Source organism: Chamaea fasciata, unplaced genomic scaffold (assembly GCF_029207755.1).
Source record: "Chamaea fasciata isolate MVZ Bird 193981 ecotype frontalis unplaced genomic scaffold, bChaFas1.0.hap1 SCAF_3, whole genome shotgun sequence".
Taxonomy (NCBI): Eukaryota; Metazoa; Chordata; class Aves; order Passeriformes; family Sylviidae; genus Chamaea; species Chamaea fasciata.
In genome coordinates, this window is record NW_027094088.1 from 25,792,375 (window position 1) to 25,818,220 (window position 25,846).

General features: G+C 50.6%; 1 protein-coding gene across 5 annotated transcripts; it reads left to right on the forward strand.

The window, feature by feature from the left end:
• The first annotated feature begins 350 nt into the window (after positions 1-350).
• On the forward strand, positions 351-23,647 carry VEGFA (vascular endothelial growth factor A). Of its 5 annotated transcripts, XM_066178390.1 has the most exons (8): positions 351-1,409; positions 7,270-7,321; positions 12,503-12,699; positions 14,393-14,469; positions 14,879-14,911; positions 17,683-17,754; positions 18,889-19,020; positions 21,271-23,647. In XM_066178390.1, the coding sequence occupies exons 1-8, from the start codon at positions 1,344-1,346 to the stop codon at positions 21,290-21,292; spliced, it is 651 nt and encodes a 216-aa protein (XP_066034487.1). In that variant the 5' UTR covers positions 351-1,343; the 3' UTR covers positions 21,293-23,647. The 5 variants fall into 5 exon arrangements, with proteins under 5 accessions (XP_066034487.1, XP_066034489.1, XP_066034488.1 ...); XM_066178392.1 differs by lacking the exon at positions 18,889-19,020; XM_066178391.1 differs by lacking the exon at positions 17,683-17,754.
• The last annotated feature ends 2,199 nt before the right edge of the window (positions 23,648-25,846 follow it).

The window sequence follows — 25,846 nt, forward strand, 5'->3', positions numbered from 1 at the left end:
CAAGTCCCGGGGGGTGGTCAGATGATGGCTGTGATTACAGTTTGTCCCCCGCCGCCCCTCTCCCCAAATGGCACTGCTGGACTTCGGAACAATTCCCACGGGCAAAGTGAATTTTGACCCGAACATGTATCCACCGGCACGGCAGAAAGCGCGGCGAGAAGGCAGGGCAGGGAACTGGGCTCGAAATGCGCAGGCCGAGGGGCTACAGCTCCAGCGCACAGAACCGCGGGGCTACGGCCTCCGCGGCCAGCTTTGGAGGGCGGGGAGAAGGCCGGGCCATCGCCGAGGAGGTGGGACTTGCTGGAGCGTCTCTCCCCGTGGCCGCTGTGATCAGTTGCAGAGTGCTGACGAGCGGCGAGCTGTGGGGCGGGCGCTGCGCGCGGAGCGGGCGCTACGCGGAGCCGCCGCTGGAGTGCGCGGAGCGGGGCTGCCGCCGCGCCGGGGGCGAGGAGCGCACGCCGCGCCGGCGGGGGACAGCGCGCCGCGGGAGCAGCCCTCCCCGGGCACCGGGACCTGCTGTTAGCTTGCCGCCTTGCTTTATCCTCTCGTTTAATTTATTTTTTCCCCACCTATACTTTGATCCGCTGGGATTTTTTTTCCTCCCTTTCCTACAGAGCCTTCCCACGCCCCAGTTCCCTCCCTCTCTATCCAGCTTGGATTTTTTTCCTTTTTTTTTTTTTTTTTTTCATACATTACTATTCTGATTTTTTTTTTTTTAAGCGGTGGACAGGGAGAGGGAGAGACAGTAACAGAGAGGAAAACGCTCTGTTCGTCCTTTCCGCCACCACCACCCGATTTGCGGAGAGGGGTCGGGCCGAGCGGCGGCGGATTCAGCCCCTTTTCCCCGGGGAGGCGACCCCGGCTCGGGGAGCCGCCGGAGGCAGCCGCCGCGAAGAGGGGGCGCAGGAAAAGAGATGCATTGAAAGTTTCCGCGCAAACTTTGCCGTGAGTGCGCGAAACCGAGCGAGCGGGTGCCTGCCTGCCCCGACGCGGGGAGAGCGCCGCGGACGGGCGCCGCTGTGGAGCTCGGACTGCCCGGCGGCGGGGGCCGGGCGGCGGCAGGGCGGCCGCGGAGCCTGCGCTCGGCCCGGCGGAGCGCCCACGGAAAGCAGCAGCGGGGGCCGGCGGAGAGCCGGGCTTATGGAGGGGTGAAACCGAAGACCCCGAAGAGGAACCCCCCTTCCTCCGGAACCCTTTGCAGAGCCCGGCCGGCGGCACCCCAGGAGGCGGCGGCGGGCACGGAGGAGGCGCGGGCGAGAGCGCAGCGGGGCGGCGGCGGCGGGGCGGCGGCGGCGGCGAGGCGGAGCACGGCGGGCCCCGCTTCGCGGCGTGCGCCGGCAACCATGAACTTTCTGCTCACTTGGATCCACTGGGGGCTGGCGGCGCTGCTCTATCTGCAGAGCGCGGAGGTAAGCGGCGGGACGGGGGCTTTTGTGCCCCGCGTAGCGGAGGGGGAGGGAAGGCAGACGGCCGAAAATACTTTTCCCTTTTTTTGTTTTCTCGCGGCACCCCCCCCCCCCCCCCTTTGCCTCCCACCTGCTCGGTGCGGTGCGGCCGCGCCGCTGGCGCCGGGTGAGGGTGGGTGCCCGCAGCAGAGACACGTGTGCGTGCGTGCGGTGCTGCAGCGGGGGGACAGCGCTGCCCGGAGCTCCGCGGGGCCCCGGGGCAGCGGTAGCGCCGTGCGGAGTGACCGCGCACATGAGCGCGCCCCGGCGCGGGGCTCCCGGCGCGGCGCGGCCGTGGGGTCCCGCCGGGGCCGGGGCGCTGCGGTCGGCGGGGCGCGGGGCAGGGAGGCAGCGCGCAGCCTTCTTGCATCAGCCTCGGGTCTCCTGACATTGCAAAAGGCTGTTTCGGTGATATTTGCCTTGGGTCCCGGCTCGGGTTCGTGCCGCCGAGTGGAGTTCAAAATGCCTAGCTGGAAAAACAAATAAGAGATCAAAGAGAACAAAATGGATCCAGAATTTCGTCCAGATTGGAAAAAAAAAACCTATTAAAATATAGATCTCCTGCACCGAGATTACAAAACCAAGGATTTTTCTCTTCCTCTTGAGTTACTTTTACCTCATTTTCATTCTTGAGGAATTAGAAACCAACTCTTCTCCTTCTCTTTTTTTCAAGTAAAAAGAAGGGCAGCTTGCTTTACAAACCTGTCCTATAAATCTGTTTTCTAAAGAGTCAAGAGAGCTGTGTTGCCAAGAGATATTAAGGGGTTTAGACAGAGTGCCCACGTGAAAGTGGCTGTTCGGGAGGCAGGCATGGATTACGTTTTAAAGGTTATAACAGGTTAGTTCTCTCCTGCCATTTCTGCTCGGCACTTGGAAAGAGCGCGGGCCAGATCATCTCCCACAATCATGAAAATAAACGTCGCTTGCAAACTAATCAGTTATTCACATTGTTTGTTCAGCACCGATGCTGGAAGGCAACTCCCCAATTAGGAGCCATTTCAGCTGTAACTGAAGTCATGCAAGCACTGCACGCTTTGTTTCTAGCCTGTTATATCTCTACTTTATCCAGTGACAGCCGCACATTAGGCTGTGCTCGGCTGTGCTCGATGGGAACTGAGGCGCACTCTCACTTGAGTGTGGCACAGAGTAGCTCCCTGCTATCTTCCTGCCAGATTTGACTGGTGGGACAATTGTTCCTGCTCTCCAGGAGTTTTTCCACCATAACTCAGAATAAGGGTTTCTTTGCCTCCCAGCTCCTCAGTAAACTTGTACAGTAGCATCTGTTCCCCACCTATAGTATAGACAACTCTGTATCGGTGTCCAGTGATAACGCCCTTTAACCCTCCCCTTGTTCCTTTTCCCCTCCCCTTCCTCTTCCCCAGAAGAGGAAACGGTGGATCAGGTAGAGTCGAGATCTGTCTGTCCTCAGGAGTTGCCTAAAAGTCTCATGCTGCCTTTACTCCTAGGCTGGAGGATGGTGCAGATGAGAAAACAATGTAACGATGGAAAATTGGTAGGGAAGAATTACAGGAGTTTGGGGGAAAAATGTTGCAGGGACAGACACAAGAGATGGCTAGAGGTTCAGGTACCTGGGTGATGTGGGCTATGTAAGTGCTCAGGCAGATCGACGGTGAGATCTGCCCTTCAGTTCTGTCCTTATTTGTCTGTTGGTTGTCCGGGCACCACGGTGATGGGAACGTTAGAAATACCAGCAGATCTCTGTAGGCAGCTTGATGATGACTCTGAGCATGGCAGAAGGCATGACTCTTCACATGGGACTAGGGTTTGTGCTTTGATGATAATATTTATCTGACTGTCGGGCTGATCTATCTAGCTACCCAGGCGCATTAGAGAGCGTTAAATAAAAGCCCTGACAGAGTCTGAGTTGGGGAAGCACATGTCTTCAGGGGTCCAGCATGTGTCAGGCAGCTTTTCTGGAAGTGAAGGAGAAGGGATGAAGGAATCATGGCACTTCTCTGGTGAAGGTTCGGGGGCATGACTCCTTACTGAGGTAGTTGTTAGAGTTGCTCCTGCAGCAAGACTTGGATGGTGGGGAATTGTTTCATGGTCAGGTCTGGGCAGCACTGATGCCACAGGTGTCTGCCTCCACTGGTGGTGATAGCCTTTCCATGCAGGCGAGGGAGGGAAAGGCACTTTTGCAGTGCTACCCTCCCAGCTGACTGATTGTGCTGAGCGGTGTGCACGGTCCTCATGCACCATGGGATTAGAGAGGTTGCTCTGTTGTCCCCTTCCAGTCCTCCCTCTCCTAGAGAACGGGACAGGTGGTTATTCCCCATCTTCCTGCATTTGTGGGTCTTGCTGCCAGCCTGGTGACAGGTTACTCTTGATGATGGTCTGGGAACTCTTCCCCTCCTGCCCTGAACAGCAGAGGGACCTGGATATACCAGCTGAATTGCCACAGGGAAGAGCCAGTGATCAGACACTGAGGGAGGGAGAACAAGCTTGTGACTAGACTGTTAATGATCGTACACCCACCAGGCTGCCTGCCTTTGCTGTGCCTCTGCACCACACCACGATGGGGAGCCACCAGAACCTGCTTCCACAGCCCTTAGGCAGCTGGGACGCAGCAGGTCACCTTCCACAGAGCCGTGCCTGTGCTCTGAGGAAGGGCTGGAAAGAGGAGCAGTCCTTTGGGAGCAGGGGAGAGGGACGTCTGAGGGGCTCACTGATTCCTGAGCAACCCCAAATCCATTCTCCTGTCTGTTCTGTCAGAGATGCCTTGGCTATGCTGGCAGCTTGCAGGATTACTGACCTCTATCTGCATGTACAATGGAGAAGGAGTGCAGTGAGTCCCATTCCCCCCCTCTCCTAAGCAGAAAACGCTGAGAATTTCTAGTGCCTAAGACGAAAAGTGCCTTAACTCCTGTCCCAGAGTCCCTCTCAAAGTGGATGGATTGTTTGTTCCAGTCCTAAACAGTTACAAAGCTCTTTTAATGAGGCTGCACAGATTAGGGGGAGGGGAAGGGAGAGAAAGAGTGCTGGTGGTGGTGGTGGTGGTGAAGGGGGGTGATGGTTAGAGAGGAATGACTTGATTAACCTTTTCTCTCCCTTCAGAGAAAAGCTTGCTTTAGACAGGAACTGAGGGAGAAGGGAGACAGGGAAGGTGCAGACACATGGATGGTGTGAAGTGGGTTTATTTGTTAGGGAAGGTTTTACCCCACAGAGGGAGGGATGTGCATTTGCTGCAACCTGCAAAGAGCACAGAGAGGAGCTTCCTCTGTCAGCCCCATTCCTGGGCTTGTTTATCCTCTCAAGGCCAAGCCACAGGTTGCTTCCACACTACTGTGAAATGTTGAAAATCTATTGGAAGGAAATTGTCTTACAGAACTGTTGGGTAATGCCAAAAGCCAGCAGAGGAGAGCATGACCTTCAGGCTCCTACCGAAGGGCACAGTTGGCCTGCTTGTCCTGAGGAATGTTTTCGGTTCCCCATGTCTGATATGTAGCAGACTGTTTTGAAGTGAGGCACAAGGCCCTGCCTCACCTGCTGTTCTAGTGAACGTGCTTTGAGGGCACTAGGCACAGGTGAAAGGCACTTGCTGAAAGGGCAGAAAAGTTTCCTGGAATAGTGAGTAGAGAGCGTGTTACTGATAGTTCTGGGAAACCTTTCTGGTTTCTGCTGAGAGCTCCCCTGGGAAAGCTCAGAAGCTCTTTGCCCACTTTGCACCGATCTCGTTTCCCATCTTTGGGGTTAGATCACATCCCAAGTCCAGGTGAGCACTGCAAGAGTGTTCTGGCTGCTGCTGCACTACATCAGGGGCAGGGTGAGGTGCTGGCTAGGCACAGGTGAGTAGCGAAAGCGTGTAGCTTGCTTATGCTTCTCATCAGTTGTGCAGCCTGTGTGTTTGCATGTGAGGAGGCGGTGGGCTTGGCAGCTGGCTGGGCAGTTTTGCACAGAGAATGGGTAAAAATGACCCTCAAAGTGTCTCCAAGCTAATTTTGCTCAGTCTGTCATGGTCATTTTGTGTGTGTGAAACAGAAATCCCTCTGTGAAAAGTCTTGGGCATTGTGACTTGAATAAACTGACTTGGCTCGTGATCCTCTTCCTGTGCCATAGCAGATTGAGGCTTTTTTGCCCTTGATGCGGTTTTCTTTTTACCCATAGATTGTCAGGCACTGAGTGGCTTTGGAAGGCCGCTGCAAGCCTCCGCTGCCTCCATTTTGTTTGTGCTGTTGCAGTGACCTTCACACTTCAGGAATGAAACTGTTTCTAGGAACCTGCTTTTTAAAGTGTTCTCACTGCACTGAGACTGGGGCACCCAGCCCCCTCATCCCCAGAGAAGAAATAGATCCGTACATGGGGCAGCTCAGGTCTGGGCTGGTGAGTTATGCCCAGGTATAGAAAAAGAATTTTGAAATGAGAAACAAGTTTGATCAGGGTGACCTTAGACAAAGGGAACTATGCACAGACACAAAGGAATGTCTGGGAGAGGGGCTTCTAGCTGGCTCTCTTGCCCCCTCCTTTTAAAAGCTGACACTTTCAGCTGCTTGGATGGTAGTGCTGCCCTGTGCACAGGACTGCTTAGAAGACCATAGGTGGCAGATTCCTGTTGTGAGCTTGGGGTGGACTTGGCCTTAATTCAGTTCTGTCTTCAGCTACAAGATCAGAGGGCCTTTTTCTGAGCCTGAACACAGCATATTGCTGACAAAGCAGTATTTTGTATGGATCCTCATGCTTATGGGCCTCTGCTTAAAGGCAGCAGGTTCTGCGGTGGTTGGCATCATGCAGGTGGCAACATACCTCGGAGAAGTGAAGAAAGCTGGGCCTTTTCCATTTTGGTTCAGAACAGAACAGCAGGGGGAAGCCTGCCTTGGCTGGAAAGTTACGTCAGAGCTAAAGCCCTCATGAAGAGCAGGAAGAGTGGCGTTCTTGTTTCACCTGGAATTAAAAAGACTTCCTTAGTAAAGTGGTGTAATATTTCTCCATACCATTTTGAGGGTGGGTTACCTGTCACCACTCCTGCCTGCATCAGTGCTTCGGAAATGTCCCTAATCCCTAAGGGCAGCAGGAGTGACTGCAGAGCTTACAGCCTGTTCGGTTTTGACCCAGGGGAAGCTGTGGAGGGAATGGGAGGAATGGGATCCACGTAGGGGCTGGGGACTGGGACACCTGGCTAAGGGCGCGCGTCGCCCTCCCTTCCATCAGAGAGGAAGAAAACCCGGGCAGTTTGGCGGCGTCAGTCGGCGAAGTGGTGCTGTCACAGTTAATCGCCCTGACACTCGGCCAGATGCCGACACCTCCGTGGCCACCACTGCTGGGTGACAGACATCTGTGACATTGAGAGGGGAGCGATGCCCTTCCGTGCCGGGCCCCGGGCCGCCCTTCTCCCCCGTCTGCCCTCCCGGGCCAGATCCACCTTTACGGGGAGAAGCGGTGCCCGGTTCCACCGGTCGTGTCGGCAGCAGCAGCAGGTCACCCCGTTACTTTTCTCCGCCGGGCTCGCATTTGCTCCCGGTGTTTGCCGGCGGTCACTGACAGCAGCTCCATGGGGACGCGTTTCTCCCTTTAGGGCCTCTCTCGGGCCCGCCACACCGCCTTTCCAGCCCCGTCCCCCAGCCCGGGGCCGTCCCGCCCGTGCCCCTCTCGGCTCCCCAGGGGGACGGGGGAACAAAAGGTCCCTCTGTGCCCGCCGGGGCGGCCGGCGGGGAGCGGCTCCGCCTCGGGGGCGCCCCCTCCCACCGGGGCTCCCTCCGCCCCCTGCCCGCCGCGGCGACGGACCGGGACCCCCGGGGCCCCTGCCCGGGGCGCCCCGGGAGCGCGTCACGGTTCCGTTTTTGTGATTGATTTTCTGTTGTCTTTGCAGTTGTCGAAGGCTGCGCCTGCCCTGGGGGATGGGGAGCGGAAACCTAACGAAGGTAAGCGCCGGGCGGCTTCCCGGCGGGCGGGGACGGCCGGGGGCTGGGGGGAAGGAGCCCCCGGAGCCGCCGGCAGCCAACACCGCCACCTCCCGGGGAGCGGGACCGGGGGGCTGCCGGCGGGAGGCGCCGCCGCCATCAACCCCTTCGTGGCGGCCGCGGCGTCCCCGCCCCACGCCGCGGGCCCGGGCCGGGCCGTGGGGCCGGGGGTGGCCGTGGGGCCGGGCTCCGGGGCGGCCGCGGTGCCAGGGCGGGCAGCAGGGCCGGCCCAGCCCGCCCCTGGCTTACCACAACTCAGAGGGAAACTGCGTGCGTGCGCTGGTGCACATACGCACGCTCATATATATATATATATATATATATATATATATATATATATATATATACACACGCACACACGGGAACACACAAAGAACTCAGTAGCGGTGAGCAGTTTGCTGGGGGTTCGCCACAGTGCTGTAGGAAGGGATTTGTCAAATTTTGCTGCCCGCCTCTTTCCCGGCGGCGCTGGTGATGCCCGGCTGGGTGGCCAGGGCTGATCCCCAAACAAAGGCTGGAGCAGTCCCCAGACGGCGCGTCTCTGAGGAAGCGGAGAAAGGGGCAGGCCAGGATGATTTTCTGGGCTCATGCCTCCCAGCAGTCCCAGGTACCCCCGCAGTCAGGAGATTGCTAAGCACTGTAAAGAGCTAGGCTTGAAAAATACACCTTGTAATTCTGGTTTGGGCTAGCAGACTTTGCAGATTCAGGGAACAGCACTATGATCTGCTAGGTCCTACTAATTTGTTCCTGGTGGTCTAGTATGGGCAGGACCATTGCCTGGCAGGGAAACAAGGTGGTGCCTCTGCAGCTGCTGTGATCTTGTGTCTTTCGGGTTGCCCAAAGGCCAGGTTGTGACAGTGTCCCCTGCCTCGTTGGTTCATGCAGGTGAATGTAGACCAGAAGGGCAGTCAGCCCCTGGGTTAGTCAGAGACGCCTCCTGCGAGCTCCGTGTCTAGCGAAGCCCTGTGTATGTCAGGAGGTTGGCTTCTGTCTGCAGTCCTCAGTTCAGCGGTGGGATAAAAAAGCTGTGGACTTTGGAACCTTCAGGCTGTGGTGATCATCACCTGCTTTAAGACCATCCTGACCGTCTTTTCCCCTTACCTGCAGAGCAGAGCAGAGCAGATCACTAGTTGCATGGTACGGTCTGGTAGACGTCTTGCAGGGTCCTCACAGACTCTGACCTTCAGCGTTATTCCAGCTGGAGGTCAGCAGAGGGCTCCAGCAGTGTGGGCCCAGATTGGCTTGGGTTTTGGTTTGGTTTGGTTTGTTGTTTTTTTGTTTTTTTTTTTTTTTTTTTTTTTTTTTTTTTTTTTTTAATAGCAGTCAGTTTCAATTTCTGTGACTTTATTGGTGTGACAGACTCCGTGTGTGTTGCCAGAGGTTTGTGGCAGGCTGTGCTTGGGATAGGTGTCCATTTTGCACAGTCAAAATTTCTGATTTGCTGGTGGGCTGCTGCCTGTTGCGCTTGACCCTTGCTCCTGCTGAAGTCAACAGAAGGTTCAGTGACTCCAGAGGGATCAAGATGGAGCCTGCTGTGAGACTTATTTTGGTAACCAATTCTCTGCTGTTGGTCAAAAAGAGCTAGTGTCCTCATCTGTGCCATTTGTTGTGTCCAACAAATCCCTCCTGGGGAGGGAAAGAATCAAACAGAATTAACTTCTGTCACAAGAAGGCTGATGGGATTGCAGGAGAAGTTGGTCTGGCAATATAAGTGGTGAGACTTCAGTGTTATTGTCCTGGTGCTATTTCAGGTTGTGCAGTGTAGATACATCTGCGAAATAGAAGTCAAGACTCCTGGCATTACCTTCCTGGCTCTACTTCTGTCCCGTGGTTTGACCTTAAGAGGTCCTTTCTCTAAACCTCAGTTTCTCCTCTGTGAAGAGGAGGGGCCTCTCTTACCCAAGGATGGTCCTGTAGCTCCTGTAGTTCCTTCCACTGAAGCTCTTAGGGGCTTGGGGTGAAAGGTGGGTTTGTGTCTTTGGCCATTTTATGCTTTCTCTGAGATGTCAAGCTGTGACAGGTTTTTATTTGGGATGGACTTAACTCTGGTTGGAGACTTACTTTAGCTTCAGCCCCTACCCTTTTGTACACAAGAGAGGTTTCCACATGTTTTGTGGCACAGGAAGTTGTAGAAGAGTCAGACAAACACTCCTTGTTTCACGGGAAAAGATTTTCTGGTATAAATAAAGGAAACCACCAGCACTTGTGGCTGCACTTTTATTTTTAAAATGGCAGTGTGTCTGTATTGCTGCTAAGCTGCTGATGGGGAGGGAGACAAAATGATCATAGACTTTCTCCTTTTATAGTCCCGCGTGTTTTCACTTAGCTGCTCCAAATTTGAATTTAAACTCTGCCTTGAAGAGTTAATGTGGGTCCTGTCTGCATTTTAACCTTACTCCCCCCTCCATTCACAACAAAGAACTTCTGACTCAAATCTGGAGGTGTTTTGCAGGGTAGGAGTGTGACTTAATTGTGGGATTAACTTCTAATGTGGGCTGAATCCCAGATTGCAGGAAGGGAGCAGACCTAGTGGTTAGTCCTTCAGTGACCTTCCTGTGCTTCCCCATGAAAGAGACCTTCTTCCATTCATGACACAACCAATGGAAAGGAAGCACAAGCAGAATCGGCCCAGCAAATTGTGGAATCTAATTCCCAGTACATAGGAATAAGTGTAGGTATGGTGGAAGGGGCAGGGCTTTGCTTTGAGGTTGACTCTACCTCAGTCATGTTCTCTGATTCGGTTTGGGTGGTAACTGCAAATGAACTACAGAGTGTTGCACAGTCTCCATGTGAATTCTCTGTGTCCAGCAAAAAAAGGCAACGTGCCTTTTGTGGCAAGATTTTCTGACTGGCAGCTAGGGAATACTTCCCTGGTTCCTTTTCAGAGGCTGATTCAGACTTTGGAAAGCCATCATGTGTTAAAGTAAAGCTAGAAACTCCCAGATTCTTCATGGAAAGGATTTAGTCCTGTCAAGTCTCCCAGATCTCAGGTTTAGTTGTCAGGACTCAGCTGTGAAAGCAGAGGCCCTGCAAAAGAAGTTGAATGTGCTGTTCTGGGGCCAGTCTATAATCTGGATTCTCTGGTGTAATCCAAATGCTTGGGTAGTGCAAACATTTAGAAAAGCATGGCAGATATCAGTCAGTTTCACTTGAGTTTTCTACTCTGTTTCGGTTTCTGCCTCCTTTATGCCCCGGACTGGTGTGGTGAGCAGCATTTGAACTGCACAGGTAACTGCTGCTTACCCTCCCTCTTACTTTCTGTCCCTCCCCTTGACGTAGGTCTGTAAGCATTTTTATCCTGAACTATGCCTTTACTGCCAGAGTTCTCAGATCTTGTGTCTGGCACAGTGTGAATAATCAACAGTGCAGTTCAGTGACTGTCTTTGTGCCTGCAGAATTTCCCACATATTAAATTCTTCAACTTGTTGGAACATAGGCGGTGACTAAGGTCACTCCAAAGGGGAACAGGAAGAAGGAGGAGAAGGAGGTAGTCACAGACTAGATAGGAGCACAGACAGGAGACATAAAACAGTTAAGGGAGGAGGGAAGAGCAAGGGAAGGAACAAGGAACAGAAACATGTTGTCTTCTAGACAGGGAATACCAACAAGCAGTCCATGCCTGCCAGGCTACATTTCCCTTTCACAAGCCACTTTCTCTTTTAATAGCTGCTCACACTCTCTGACACTTCAGACTCCTTGGATGGAAGCTCCTCCCCTCTTGTACCCACTCTCGGCACTTCAGCACTATGGCACTGTCAGCCCTGCATGACCTAGAATTAACTTTCAACAATTAACTGCGGGCTGTGAGCTCCAAGCCCTGCAGCTTTCGCATTTTTGTGGCAAAGTAACCTTTATGCCAGTTTGTCACAAGTTCAGGGCACTTTAGAAACGCTTACTGGGGACCATTATTTTCCATGATGCAAGCAGTTTGCTCTTATCACTCTGAGTTATCAACCTTGGTGCTGGAGGACTCTGCATACTGTACAGGTGGATCATTATAGTGCATAACAGCATGGGGCAGGTACTATCTCCTTGTGCATACTCTTACCCTCTGCTCCATGTGAGACATCCTCCTTTGCCAGTGTGGTGCTAGAGCCTAGGCATCCTGGAGGGCTCCAGATACTCACTGTTTGCAGTACTATACTATCACCTGGGGTTTGTGTGTGTGTATACTTATCTATACTATCTCTTATCTCTTTAAATCTCTCCAACCCTTGACCAAGCAGCAGAATGAAGCTTTGGCAAGAGACTGAGAAGCATTGAGAAACACTTGTGAAATCAGTGCAGATCGCAAGCAGTTAGTGTTTGCTCCATTTGTAGGGAAGGCATGGGATAATGGCAGATACACCCTGTTCCCCCTCCCACACTGTCTTGTTGTGGTTCAGTAGCCAAATATATAGTCTGGTTAATCCTGGGGGTGCTGTAAGCCTACTTTGAATCTTTCGGTGGGTGGCTTGGTTCCTCAGTCTGGGAAAGTGGTCAGTGTGGAGACACGGAGGCTGTGACTTGTAGTGGATACTGTCACGGTTCCGTGGTGACCTGCTGAGGTGCATGTTCTGCATGCCCAAAAGAGGTAGATGACAAGAAGGGTGAAGATGCATAGCTCCATGTTCAGAGCCTCTGCTTGCTCTTTGAAGTTTCTGTGTGCTGAGGTCTGTACAAAGGATCCTTCTGGCTTTAAAACCCACTGGGGCATCCACTGGCTGTTTTGAAAGGGGGTAAAGGACAAACCAGTGTAGGACCTTCATCCAGAACGCAGGTTACCTGCTGCAGCTTCAGGGTTTTGTTGGCTGAGCTCATATTCTTAGTGGCAGCATACCAGGAGTATGAGGAATAGCAGAGGAGAGGTTTGGGGAAGAGTCACCTGTGGCATGCATTATGGTACCAGGGAGGCAAACAGTGAGGCTCTCTTGTCCATCTTGCCTTTGCCCTGAAGCAGCTGTAGGAGGAGATAGTCTTTTTCCCTTCCCACTTGACGTGTGTGTATGTAGAGCACAGACAAAGGATTTGGGCCTGCAAGACTGTTAGTGAAGAGAGCATAGGGTAGTTGTGTTGCAACTGTCTGGCTCACTTTAAGGGGTGAAGCACTAGACATTCTTGAGCTAAGTTTGCATTAACTTATTCCCTCCATTCCTCTTTTAGTTATCAAATTCCTGGAAGTCTACGAGCGCAGCTTCTGCAGGACTATTGAGACCCTGGTGGACATTTTCCAGGAGTACCCTGATGAGGTGGAGTACATATTCAAGCCATCCTGTGTGCCTCTGATGAGATGTGCGGGTTGCTGCGGCGATGAGGGCCTAGAGTGTGTCCCTGTGGATGTGTACAACGTCACAATGGAGGTGAGGGTCCAGCTTGCAATCTGCCATGCTTGTTTGGAAGGAAGCAAGTCAGCCATCACAGCCACCCCAAGTCCCAGCTCCCAGCTAATTTGGAGGAAGTGCAACCTACCCCAAGGAACCTCTCTTCTGACTCTGGTGCTCTGTGTTATGCCACACAGGGTTAAAAGATGAGTTGCCTGTGTCTATTTAAGGCTGAGGAAAGTCTGTTTTTTGGCTCTTGCCCAAATACAGTAGGTAGGAGCATGCAAAGGAGCATTTCTGATGGTGATATCTCCGAGTTCCCAAAGAAGATACTCCTTGGGCCCTTGCCCTGCCTTAACTGTGCACACAGCTGTTGTTCTGAAGGCAGCTGAGTAGGGCAAAAAGGGAGAACCTGTCAGTACTCTCTCCTGAAGGGCATGTGAGGTCAGCCTTTACCAACAGAGCAGGGCATTTGGGTCATTAGCCACGCTGGCATAGCAGGTGTTAAAGGGGCTCTAAGAAACAAACTGCTTCTGTGTCAGCTGGAAAAGCCTTTCTGCCTCTGGGCATCTTCCTCCTTTGTTTGGAGGCTGCTGAATTCATTTCTTGGAAGAGACAGAGGTGGCCATGATAGCAAAGGTTTGGCTTATGGGGAAGATGCAGATTGCTTTAGAGAGCTTTGTTATTGCCCTTGTCTGTCACACTGGATCCCAGCTCGTGTCCAAAATCGTGCTGGTGCCCATTACCTGTAACCCTCACCTGTAGCTGTAGCTCCCTTACCTACTTTTGTTCATTAGTCTCTTGAATGACCACTGTAAATATTGCTGTCATTTTTTAATATCGATGAGAGATGTGCAGTGCTAAGTGATTAACCAGTGGGTCCTTTTACTTGAAATTTGGGCTCTGTTTGAACTCTGTTGGAGAATCTGTCTGTGCCCTTTCATGGTTCCCCATGCAGCTTTTCCACTTGCAGGCTCCAGCCTGGGCCAGAGCATACGAGCTTGATGTAGCTAGGGATGGTTTTCTTCCTACCGTTCCTTGCCGAATTACAGTTCTTGACTGGTATGCCTGCATGCCTGTAAAGGGTTAGAGGCACTTAAGCAGATCTCTAGAGTTAATTTTCCAGCCATGTTCTGGCTTAAGAGAATGTGACAATATTTCATAGCTTCTAAATAACTTCCCTGGAGGTACCTGGGGCTGGGGTCTGGGTGTTGTCCAGCTTTGCAGGACTCTTTTAGACACAGATCTCCAGATTTATTTTGTGTGTGAAGTTACTGAGAAAGTGAGATGTCAGCTGGGAAGGAGTGGTGGCTTAAGGAAAAGGATTTGAAATTTTCCGTTGGGACCTCTGTGTGAGACTGAAGCATGGCTTCTGCATGAGCAGGCTGGATGTTCAACTACTGCCTGTCCAGCATCAGCCAGGGAGGGCTCACTGAGCACCTTGCTATGATGGTACCCCCTCTCCCATGCCTGTCTCCAAGGCAGTCCACCAGTGCTGGCACTGGGCACGCACAAGCAAACAGAGCTTTGGCACAAGTCTGGTGTTGCTGCTCACTTGTGATCAAAGGCCTTCCCTGATGGGGAGCACCGGGCCTCAGAACTAGCTTGAACTCTGCCCTGCTCTTCCCAGGAGCACCTGGGGTGCAAGTGCTTTGCTGCACAGCAGCCTGATTTGGAGCTGTGAATATGAAGAGTGAACAGGCAGTGACCCTCTCTGTTTCTTTCATTCCAGATCATGAGAATTAAACCCCATCAGAGTCAGCACATATCACACATGAGCTTCTTACAGCACAGTAAATGTGACTGCAGGTGAGAATGGAGAAGCACTGGTTCCTCTTACAATAAACTTACTCTGAGCCTTTCCTTTTTTCTGGCATTGGGTTGGGACTTATGTTCAGATGCTTCTGCAGCCTTCTCGGTTGGTTTGAAGTTGGGATGACTGAGCCTGGGAAAAGAAGTCCTCTGCTATCAGGGCTCTTCCATGTCTAGCTATCACAGGTGGACAGTGCTAGCCTGCATCCTGGGATCTTTTTGGCACTAGCTACCAGCAAGGGTCAACAGGAGAGCAAAACCACTTTGAGATGGACCATTTAACCTGTGCCATGGGCATACTGCAATGCATGTCCTTCCCTGGACTTGGTGGGAACTGGGGATGATTCCAGAAGTGTGTGAAATAAGCTCTCTTCTAATGAAGCCTTTGTTCTGTCTTTCCCCACAGACCAAAGAAAGATGTCAAAAACAAACAAGAAAAGTAAGTGACGAGCCTTTCCTCCTTTCTCTTTTGGTGATTGGTTGGCATTTCCTCTCCCCACTGCCCCTTGCCCTTTTCTTTGGTTAGATATACTCACTTTAAGAAGGTGTTTTTGGAAATGGCATATGGTACTGCATGGGGCGATGCTCTGAATCCATTCCAGGTGGTCACAAAAACCCAGATCTGATGGTCCTTCCTTCATACCCCAGACATGGACCTTGCATGACCCATGGCCATGGCAGTCATTCCTAATGCTTTTTCCCGAGTCAGGGAAGTCCTGTCGTGTCTGTCCTGCTGGAATGGATTCAAGGTGCAGCCCCCATTTTCCCCTTCCCTCTTCCTGGGGTGTTTCTGGTTACTGCAAATTGCTGCCTTTCTTTATTATTAATTTGTTTCTTGCTGCTTGAGTGAGTACTTGCTGGCTTCTTTCAAAGCAGCTTTGGTAGGACTCTGCTGGCTACAGGGAGAGGTAGAAGTAGAGGCTTGGTGGAGGCAGGACTGATGCCATGCAAGATGTGACACTGGTTTTGGTTGGGTGGGGTCCTGGGAGGGTGTAAAGGGAGGTGGATGTCCTAGCTGGGTCTCGGTAAAGGCTTTCATGAGGGGTTTTTTGAATCTGATGGATTTGCTTTGGTGGCCTGAAGGAGGTTATGTCACAACCTTCCCTTTACTTTCTCCCCGAAGTAAAAAGGTTGTGGAAAGTAGAAAAATAAGCTCTGATCCTGCAGTAGTTGCAGGGATGAGCATAAAATATGAAATAACGTTGAAAAGAAGGAATGATCTCTCTGAGCGAGAGGATCAACTGGACTGTGCATGACTGGGAAAGCAACTCTGCCATTTAGAGGTGCGGAGTCGGAGAGGAAGGAGTAAATATTTGGAGATGAGGCTGAATCTGAGACAGAGGGAGCAAACAGGAGAGAGAGAGCTTCTTTCACCCCTCTCCTGGTGGTTGTATGTTTCTAGCTGCCTTCCAGCCTCTCCTCCTCCCCCTGGAAATCTGCTCCTGGCTGCATCAGACTGCGTGCAGCCAACAGTCCTCTCTGCACAGGGCCGTGTCAGGGACGGTCGGTCTGTGTGGCTCTGTAGTTTGAAGGCGTGCGAGAGTTTGGTCTGTGTGAGCTCTGGTGAGGATGGGGTATGGGTGTAGCAGCCAGCTTGGACTGCGTTGCATTCACTTTCCTCTTCTAACAGCACCTTGCCTGCTCTTTGCTGGTTCTGCACTCCCCAGGGAAGGAAGGGAAGGGATGGGAGAGACTGGTGTCCTTTGATTTGTGCTGGATTGAAAGTCTTGTTATATTGGTACCCCTCTCCTCCCTTCAGGTTGATTTTCTTCCCCTCACCGTCTCCCTGTGACTCCTGCCTGACATGCAGGGCAGAACCAGGACTGAGCTGATGCTCTGACACTCGTTCCAGTGAGACGACTTTAACAGGGCCTAGGAGACACCTATGGTGCTTTCTCTTCTGTCCCCCCAGTTCCCTTTGACAGCTCTCTCCCAAGGTGGGCTGCACCAGGGAACGAGGGAGCCTTTGCTGAGCTGCCTTAGAGCTGGGACTCATTTGCCTGACAAGCCCTGGTGCTTTGCCTAGGGCCTTCTCCTTGCATGTCTCTCCCTTGCTCCTGTGCTAATGTGGCTCAAGGAGCAGTACAGGCTCCAGCCTCCCTCGCTCCCTGTGCTCTCAATGGCCCATAGGGATCCATGGTTAGTGTCCAGGACAGCATGTCCTAGCCCCTGCCTGCTCAGCTCCTGCCCAAGAATCAGAAGCAACTGGTGAATTTTTCAGAATGGAGTCAGTGCCTTGGCTCCATCTGTTTGTCTGTCTGGCAGATCTACATGGGAGGTCACAGGAGGGAAAGGAGGGAAGAACTGAAAGCTGCTTGGTGATTGATTATCTTCTGGGTAAAATAACTAGGTCAGGTCTTCCTCTTCCCCCTTTACTCTTCAGTACTCAGAATGGAGGCTGCCAGAGGAGATGTTACAGACATTAAAGTAAGGTCTCCTGGAGTCCTCTGAGCCGCAGGCAGGAGGTGAGGTGAAGGAGCAAAGCCTTCAGGTTGGATAACGCTCTCCCACATAGCAGTGCTGTGTAGATCAGATCTCCTCCCTTGTCTGTGGAGTGCTCCCATCCCAAGGCAGGACTGCCACCTGCCCTGCAGCAGAGCTTCTGGAGCTCAGCTGCCCCCTCCTAGGCCCAGTGCTGGGCAGTACATCAGGTCAGAGTGGTTTCCTCTTCCCTGAAGAGAACCCTTTCACTCAGGTTGCCTTTTGTCAGTCATTGTGCGCCTGTGCTTGTCGCCTGGAATGGTTGTCTGCACTCACTGCGGTGGTGTGATGCTTTCACCAAAGCTTTCTGTTCCTTCTCCCTCTCACCCCCTGCCCCTTTCCCACTGCCCCTCTCTGGAGGGGGCAGGTGCCCCTCTGAGGCTCCAGCAGATCCACCTCTGCTTGCAGCAGCCTTGCAGGAGGTGGTCTGTGCTGAGTTCCCTGGTGTTGGCTTGGCTGTGGGCAGGCTGGTTGTGGAGCTGACAGGAGCGCCGGAGCCAGTGAATGTGTGTGCAAGGTGGAGATCTGTGCTTCGGCCCTGGGATTTACCCTCCAGTCCTGCCTCATGTGCTTCTCCCCTCCCAGCAAGGCACATGGCTGTATTTTTTTCCTCTTCTTCCTTGCGTTTTCTTCCGTTTTCTCTCTATCTCTCCCTTTCTTTCCCCCTCTCTCTCTTTCTCTCCTTTTTTTTTTTTTTTTTTTTTTTTTTTTGTTTTGTTTTTCTTCCAGAAAATCAAAGCGAGGAAGGGGGAAGGGTCAAAAGAGAAAGCGCAAGAAAGGCCGGTACAAACCACTCAGCTTGTACGTTTGTGTCCTCTGCTTGTAGACTCTCTTCCCTCCCTCTCCCTAAACCAATCTGCCTGCTTGCTGCTCGCTCAAATCTCACCCTCCCCTCCCAGTCACTGGTGGGCTGCAGATTCTGCAGGGGCAGCACTGGTGGTGGCACTGCTCTGGCACTAAAGCAATCTCAGGGAAGGTGGCTTTAGCTTGCTTGGCTCTCTAATCATCAGTGGCGACCATTGTCCCAAGGCACAAGAGTGTGGTGGGTGGACGAGTACCCTGCACCTCTTCACACCGTCCGGTTGCAACTCTGTCATCTGCTTTCCACTACTTGTCTCGTGCCCTCACTGCTATGATGGCTGGTGACAGGCAGGCTGGCATCTGCCATGCATGTGTGTGTGTGTGTGTGTGTGCGTGTGCACATGTGCGTGCGTGTCTGGTGGAGTCACAGGTGGAGAGGAGAGGTGGGACAGTGGGAAGCCAGAGAGGGGGTGTTGGGGAGCCAGTGGGGGGGGCTCTCTGTCTGTTTCTTTTTTCTTTCTGCTGGATTTGGTGGCTTGTCTCTCCCTGTCTCTTTCGCTCTGCCTCTCTCATGGTGGTTCACAAAATTCTGCATTGTAAATTCATGGTCCCTCTATAGGAGACTCTGAGGTGGTGAGGTTGGGATGGGGCTTGTAGAAAGGAGGGCAGTGCCAGCTGCAGGGGTTATCATGTGATGCTGGAGCCCAGCTGCTTTCCAGGGGAGGAGAGACCCTGTGTACTTAACTCATTTAGCCGCTGGCCTCTTTCTACTCGAATAGTCCACTTCAGAGAACTCCTTTCACTGATGTGCCAGTAGCTGGCTGGGACCTCTCACCTTCCCATCCTTGCTTTCCCCTTCTTCCTCCCTCTGGCCTGAGCCAATGGATCCAATGCAGCATTTGTGAATACTGTGCAGAAGGCCTGTTTTCTTTCTCTACGCTAATGCAAGGGGTTGCTGTCCTGGGGCTGTTGAGGTGCTGCTGGAAAATCCATCAGCCCATGGCACTCCAGTGGGCAACATGGGGGCTGCGGGTGGGGGCAAGGGGATTGCTTTGATGTTCAGGGTGTTGCATGTGTATTTTCTTTCTGCTGAAGCGCTGTAGCTTAGACATCTTTCCTTTTGCCTTTTTGCAGTCACTGTGAGCCTTGCTCAGAGAGGAGAAAGCACTTGTTTGTACAAGATCCCCAGACCTGTAAATGTTCCTGCAAATTCACAGACTCACGTTGCAAGTCGAGGCAGCTTGAGTTAAACGAGCGCACTTGCAGGTTTGTGTCCTGAAGGATGAAACACACAGAGAAAGAGAGAGAAAGAGAAAGGGGGGGAGCTTGCTTCCTGCTGACTTCCAGCACCAGTGCTATTTGATTACTTCTTTTCTCTGTCCTGCGTGGGCCAGAGAGCAGCGGGGCTAACTGGGGTGAGGACAGAGTTTCCCTGTGTCAGAGGGCAGCTGTGCCTTTCAGGTGTGCTCTCAGGTCTTGGATGGGGATGGCTCCCAGAGACAGGCCCTTTGTGTCTCAGGTATTTTTTACCATACAATAGGATAATGGAGTTCATGTTGCTGAGGCAGGCAGGGGAAGGGTCTGTATCCCTCTGTACCTTACCTGTACACACCGCTGAGCATACTGTTGGACAAAGACAAATCCTTAGCTGAATAAGGTTTGACCACCCCTGTCTTCCAAGCCCTTTTTCTGTGGCTTATAGATGCTCTGCTGTGTGCAGAATGAGGAAAGCCACTAGGAGCCTCCCTCAAGGCTGAGCCTACATTCTCCTTTGCCTCTTTGTTCTTCCAAAAGCCAGGGAGAGCACCCTGTCCTCTTGTGATGTGCTCACAGTTTTCTGTCCATGTCCTGTCCAGGGTTGTGGTTTGGGAGGCTGAACTCAGGACTGTGAATGGAATAGAGCAGATTTAAGTCTGACCCTGGGTGAAGACAGAGGTGTGTATTTCAGGTGCATGGTGGGAGATACAAAGGCACTGTGGGGTTAGTGTTAGTTCAGGGATCCGTGCTGTGCATGTGTTATCTGAGTGCTGTCACACACCATCTGTGGCACAGACACATAAAGAAATGGATTCCCAGTTCTCACCTGAACCCTTTGGTGAACTCAGTGGGGTGTCTTGACTTGCACAAGCTGTATGTGCACCTCTGGTGTGGGATCATCCTGCCTGTGTAGAGGGAGACATAGAAATGGGGTTGCTAAGGAGCACTTGGCTGTGACTCTGGACTCGGATCCCTTTCACAGAGATCTAGGAGATTGTTCCCGTTCCTGCAGTATTGCAGTGGCAGTGGCTCTGCAAGGGGAGAATACAAGGGAGAGTGATCTAGGGTCCTCTGTGGCTGTATCTTGAAAAGAGGAGAACATCCATTGGCTAGGTGGCTAAGGCTGATACAAATAGCAAGTGCTTCCTTTGGGTGTGAAAATGCTTTGTGTCCAAGCCAGAGAGGCATTGGCACTGCCAGCATGATAAAAACTGCTCTATATACAGAGAAATTTTCTGGGGTGCTGTAATTTCAGTGGGAAGGCAATTGATGGAGAGGCCAGAATAGAGCAACTTAAGGAGCTGAACTTCTAGCAAGCAAAACCCCTGAAGTCTGAGACCAGATATAAGGTTGGCCTTTCCCCCCTGCTTCTTTTCCAAAGTCCAGAGTAACTTATAATTACCCCACAGAGTTTGAAGGGTGAGAAATAGTAACAAATACAATGAAAAGCCAAAAAATAACCCAAAGAAGTCATAATGGTAGAAGGGGTTTGCTAGTTTCTCTCACTAGTCCCTCTCTGTGATAGGATAATTGGAACTAAGGGAGGTTTCTAGAGGCAATGTGTTGGCCAGAAAAATGGAAAGGAGTCATAGGAGTGGTTAGCTTATCAGTTTCTTGATAAAAAGCTGGTTAAGCTGAAGTTCCTCTTGCTCTTTCTTGTAGAATTAGAACTGGGACCTACAGGGGAGAGTAAATTCTCATTTCTCCTGCTGCTCCTTCAGGCCACTGCTGTTCTCTGGTGCTAACCCCCACTCAAAGCAGCTAGTGGAATGAAAAGCACTTACTTTTCACCTTCTTGCCTGCATGAGGCCTTGTTGTCTGCCCTGCTTCCAACCTAAACAAGAGGCTAGGTGGAGAGCCGAGGGTGTGTCTCTTTCTGCATGCATTGCTTAGCCTTGTTTTTCTGTGTTTGTGTGTATTTGTGTGTGTGGTGTGCAAAGATGCAAACAAGACACTCAGCTTATCTGTGAGGAAGCCACTGATTCTGCTCCTAAATTTACCCCTGTTTGAGTATCCCCCCTGCTCTGTCTAGGTGAGCCTGGGGGGAATAGAATTCACTGACTTGTCTGTGGGGTCAAGATTCTCAGCTTATTTGCCCCATCTGCACAGCACTTCACCCCACCAGTGACGTCATGCCATGTCTTAACACCATGTGCTCTTAAACACATCGGCCACCACCCTCCCTTCCCTTCCCTGCCCTAGTGGCACCCCCATCACAAACATTAACCCCTATTCCCTTTATCTCCTCCTCTCTGACAGATGTGAAAAACCAAGACGGTGAGCAGCGGAAAAGAAGGGGAAACAGCCCTGTTTCTGGAGCCTGATTTCTCGCCTGGACAGAATAAAACAAAACAAAACACTAATCCAAATGAACCCTAAAAATGAAGGATCGGTAGAGCACAGCACTTTCAGTACGGACGATGGACTCCGGAAGGAACATTCCCCAAGGCACCCGCCGCACAGAATTCACCTTTGGGTTTTGAACTGTTTTATTTTATTTTTCTTTTTATGCTGCTAAATAACAGAGCCAGGAAGACTTATAGGGGTGTATTTGATGGGTTTTCCCATGCATACATATATATGTGTGTATACATGCATATACATATATATATATGTATATATATTTTAACCACATCTATATATACATATATGTATATCTTAACCACACACACACACAAACACACACATATATATATAATATATATATATATATATATACTGATTATTTTTTTTAACATTGCTAATGTTATTGGTGTCTTCACTGGATAATACTCGACTGCTGTGGACACAAGCGGGCTACTTGGGGCATAAGAAACAAGCTAAGACTGGACTTGAGTAGAAGCGCTGGGTGTAAACTTCCTAACTCTAACTGACTTGTGCGGCCTCCGCTGTTTTTCTGTAGAGTGTGCTGTACCACAAACCACCTTCTCCTTGCCTGGGATAGGGAGGAGAGGTGATGGCGAGGATGGGCAGGGAGTTCCAAAGAGCGGCATCCTAGGGTGCGATGGGTCAAAGGCCAAGGAAATGGCCATCTCCGTGATCAAGGATTCCTCCTCCCCTCTCTTCCCCCAACCTTCGCCCTTACTCGTCTCATAACCTGCCTGCCTTGCTGGGACATGGGATGTCAGTGTACATTTTGCGTTGACTTTATTCACTGTAGAACCTTTGCCAGAGAGACATGCTGGCTTCTCTTAAGGATGGTGGGCAGCTCATGCACACTGACTTTCTGTTCAAGGAATTATCACAGGAGTCTAGATTTCCCGCCCTTGGTGGCTGCAGAAGGACACAAGGTCTACAGTGTGCTGAAGCAAGAACGGGGACCGGTGCATAGCCACGCAGTTATTCAGCACTGTCTGCTTTCTTCATGCACAGAGCTGCCACTCAAGAGCATCCAAGATGCTTATGGAACATTTCTGGAAAGGGATATTAATCAAAAGTATATACACAGTAGTGGGGGTGTGTGTGTATGTATGTGAATGTATGCATTTGTGTGTATGTATGTATGTATGTATGTATGTATGTGTTTTTCTCTCTTTTTTTATATATATATATTTATTTTTATACATATATATATATAAAAAATAATATATATGTATGCCAAGATTGAAGGGGGGGGGGGGAAAGAAAGCAACTTTGGCTGCCTTCAGTTTGCATGCCCAGTGTAAATGACCCTTAAGAACGTCAAGATTTTTTTTTAATGGCGTACTGTAAATATCAGGCCCCTTTTCCATGTCTTGGGCTGGGGAATCAAAAGTGAAGGCAGCTGGAGTCCCTGAGCTGTGTCGTGAGGTTCTTGGCTATGTGTGTATCTGCAGTGTAGGCTGTGGTGTACGTGAAACCCACCTTACACACGCGCGCACACACACACGCCCCTGAAAGTGTGTTTGTACATCTATGTGGATATATATAATCTAGTTCTGTGATTAAAATTATTATTAATAATAATAATAATCAAAAAAGGTACTCGGTCTGTGTCAGAATGCTGCCAAACGTCATCTGCAATTGAATTTTCAACGCCTGATAATGTACAACACGGAAAGCTTCCAAAAAGACAAGACAGTCTAAAAACAGACTCACAACAAGCGACTACTAACCACTAGGATCTCCCCATCCGACTGATGGCTTTCAGAAGGAGAGAAAACACGCGGGTGGGTGCTTGCATCTGCAATGTAGAATACTCATGCTGCATCGTGTGCAAGACAGAGGCTTCCGATCGGGGGAGGGAAGAGAAAGTGTTTTATATACTTATTTAATATCCCTTTTTAAATTAGAAATTAAACAGATAATTTAATTAAAGAGTAGGGATTTTTCAGTATTCTTTGTTAATATTTAATTTCAACTATTTATAAGCCGTACCTCCTTTTTTTTTTTCTTTTTTTTTTTTCTTTTTTTTTGTACTGGTTGTGTATAAATTTAACCTTCTGTTGTCCCATCCCGTCTCTCCCCAATTGTTGGCAGAGTCAGTAGCATGTTATGGGCAGTTATTTAATTAATTTCTCTAACACCTACCCCTACACATTCCTATTGAGACAACGGTTAGATATACATCTACATACTATATATATATTTGGCTATGTGTTTGTATATATATATATGTTTATGTATATGTGTGATTCGGATTAAATAGACACTACGATTTTTTTATATATGTAAAAAGAAGAAACAGGAAAAAATAGAAAATTCTACATCTTGAATCTCTCTCCTTTTTAATTTTAATATTTGTTATCATTTTATTTATTGGTGCTACTGTTTATCTGTAATAATTGCGGGGAAAAAAGATATTAACACTACATATTGTGTCTAGTGAATTTTTTCAAGATATTCCTTAGTACATATTTATTTTTAAACAAAGAAATTACAGATATATCTTAAAACAACAACGACAACGACAAACAAACTTTTTTTTGTATTAAAGAATTTAATTCTGACCTTGATTTCCTTTGCCTTCTCCTTCTGCCTTGCATCCTGGTTTTCTTCCATTGTGTAACAGTTTCTCCAGCATTGCCTCTGGAGGCTACAGGGCATCAGCAACCTGCCAGTTGGACTCTTGGATTTGGGCCCAGAGCCTCCAAAAGCATCTAGGTACCTAAAATCCATTGAAATGAATAGGAGGTAGGCACCAGAATCCTTGTGTGGAGCTCAGCCTGAGTTCCCTGCTTGGTGAGAAGAGGGTGGTGTGATGGGCTCCTGGGTTCCTTTCCAGCCTGATGGCCAAGCAGTGTGGTGATGGTTCCAACCCTGCCTCTCTCTTGTCAGGCGCTGAGTCCCATGAGCTGGGTACTGTACAGGCATGAGTAGATGCAATCCTGGTGGGATTTACAATCCAAGGTGAAAGTAATGCTTTGAGCTTGCCCTTTGTGGTAATGGACTTGGTGTTTGCAGTTGGACCTGTGTGTATGTAACTACTCGCTGTCAGTGATGGCTCGGCCAGACCTTGCCATCCTGGATGACACTGAACAAAAAACTGTTTAGCTCTGACAGTGTTCATCGCTTCATGAGGGATCTTGATATCATTGCATCTTTTGTGATGTGCTTTGGAGTCTAGGAGGAAAATCTTTAGCAGTGGTGTCATTTCCTCATCATCCATGGAGATGAATGTGTCATGTCAGTCATCTGTCCCCACTGGAAAGAAGCATGCAGGATATTTCCTGGATGTCTGGGAGGCGACTCACTTAGGGTAAAACAGACCACTGAGTTCATGGCTGCATCATTCCTGCTCTTGCAAAGGTAAAGAATCTGGCTTCTATGTAGGATGGACTCAGGTAGCTGAACAGGGGAATCTGCAGTCACTGCCTCAGCAGAGGGTGGAGCGGAGAAAAAGAGGATGAGTACCTGAGGACGCTTTGGTTCACTGTGTTCAGTAACATCTTGTGGACTGCAGCAGTGAGGTGAGAACGTGAGCCGTCTGGATGTTTCTGCGTGAGGAACCCAAGGAGTTGCTTCCCTTGTCTATTCACCACTAGCTTTTGTTCCGTGTGGATTTATGGGCTCTTTCACTTGTGACTGTGCAAGGTGATGAAAACAGCAAGCCTATCCTCAGGAGACCTGCATTGCCTGTTTGTGACCTGGGAAATGTTTACAAGTCATCAAATTGGAAAAACTGAAACCAGCAGGTAAGTGCTTCTCCCCTGAGCTGAGCTGGGTGTGAAATCTCAGCATGAAGGGACCCAGGTCTCCTGGATGGATGAGTCAGCATGATCCTGTCAGTCACAACACATCAAACTCTCATGAACCCATCAAACCCTGTCCCACCAATAGCAAGCTGGCCTGGCTGCTCCTGGTGCTCCTCTCTTTTCCTGCATCTATGGGCTCAGGAGAAGTAGGATATCTGCAGAGCGAGGTAACCTGGTAGCCACCTACTTCATGAGACAGTGGCTGGATGTCATATTTCAGATGGGACAACTCATAGAATTTGTGTGGATGCAGCAGAGCCAAGGTAGCTGCCTCAAACAACTGCAGCAAGACTCTCCCCAAGCCACCTCTGATGGGGGATACCTGGGGCCCTGGAAGCAGTCCAACTCTTCTCTATTCTCTAGGGTGGGTGTGACTTTGCTGTCATCTCTTGTGAGGAAAGTGATCAGAGCTTGGTGTTGGAAGTGAGCTTAGCCTGGTTGGAGAGGCTGTACATGATTGAGAACCCTGCCTTTGGAGAGGCTGGGATGTAGGAGAGCAGTTGTCCCTTACCCTACCCAGAGTTTGCACCTGGCTGTCCTGTGCCCTGGCCTGAGGTGAGGCGAGGACATGTGGAGGGAGGCCAGGTTTTCAGGCTGGCACTCTGATCTTGTCAGACAACCTTTCACCCTGTGCACGAGAACTTTCCCTGAAAGGCTTCTGG

Bases quoted from the DNA above. Each gene is read 5' to 3' on its own strand.
- VEGFA (XM_066178390.1), top strand. From the start codon at position 1,344: ATGAACTTTCTGCTCACTTGGATCCACTGGGGGCTGGCGGCGCTGCTC. The intron at 12,700-14,392 runs GTGAGGGTCCAG...CTTTCATTCCAG, and splicing joins TGTACAACGTCACAATGGAG to ATCATGAGAATTAAACCCCA. The intron at 14,470-14,878 runs GTGAGAATGGAG...CTTTCCCCACAG, and splicing joins CACAGTAAATGTGACTGCAG to ACCAAAGAAAGATGTCAAAA.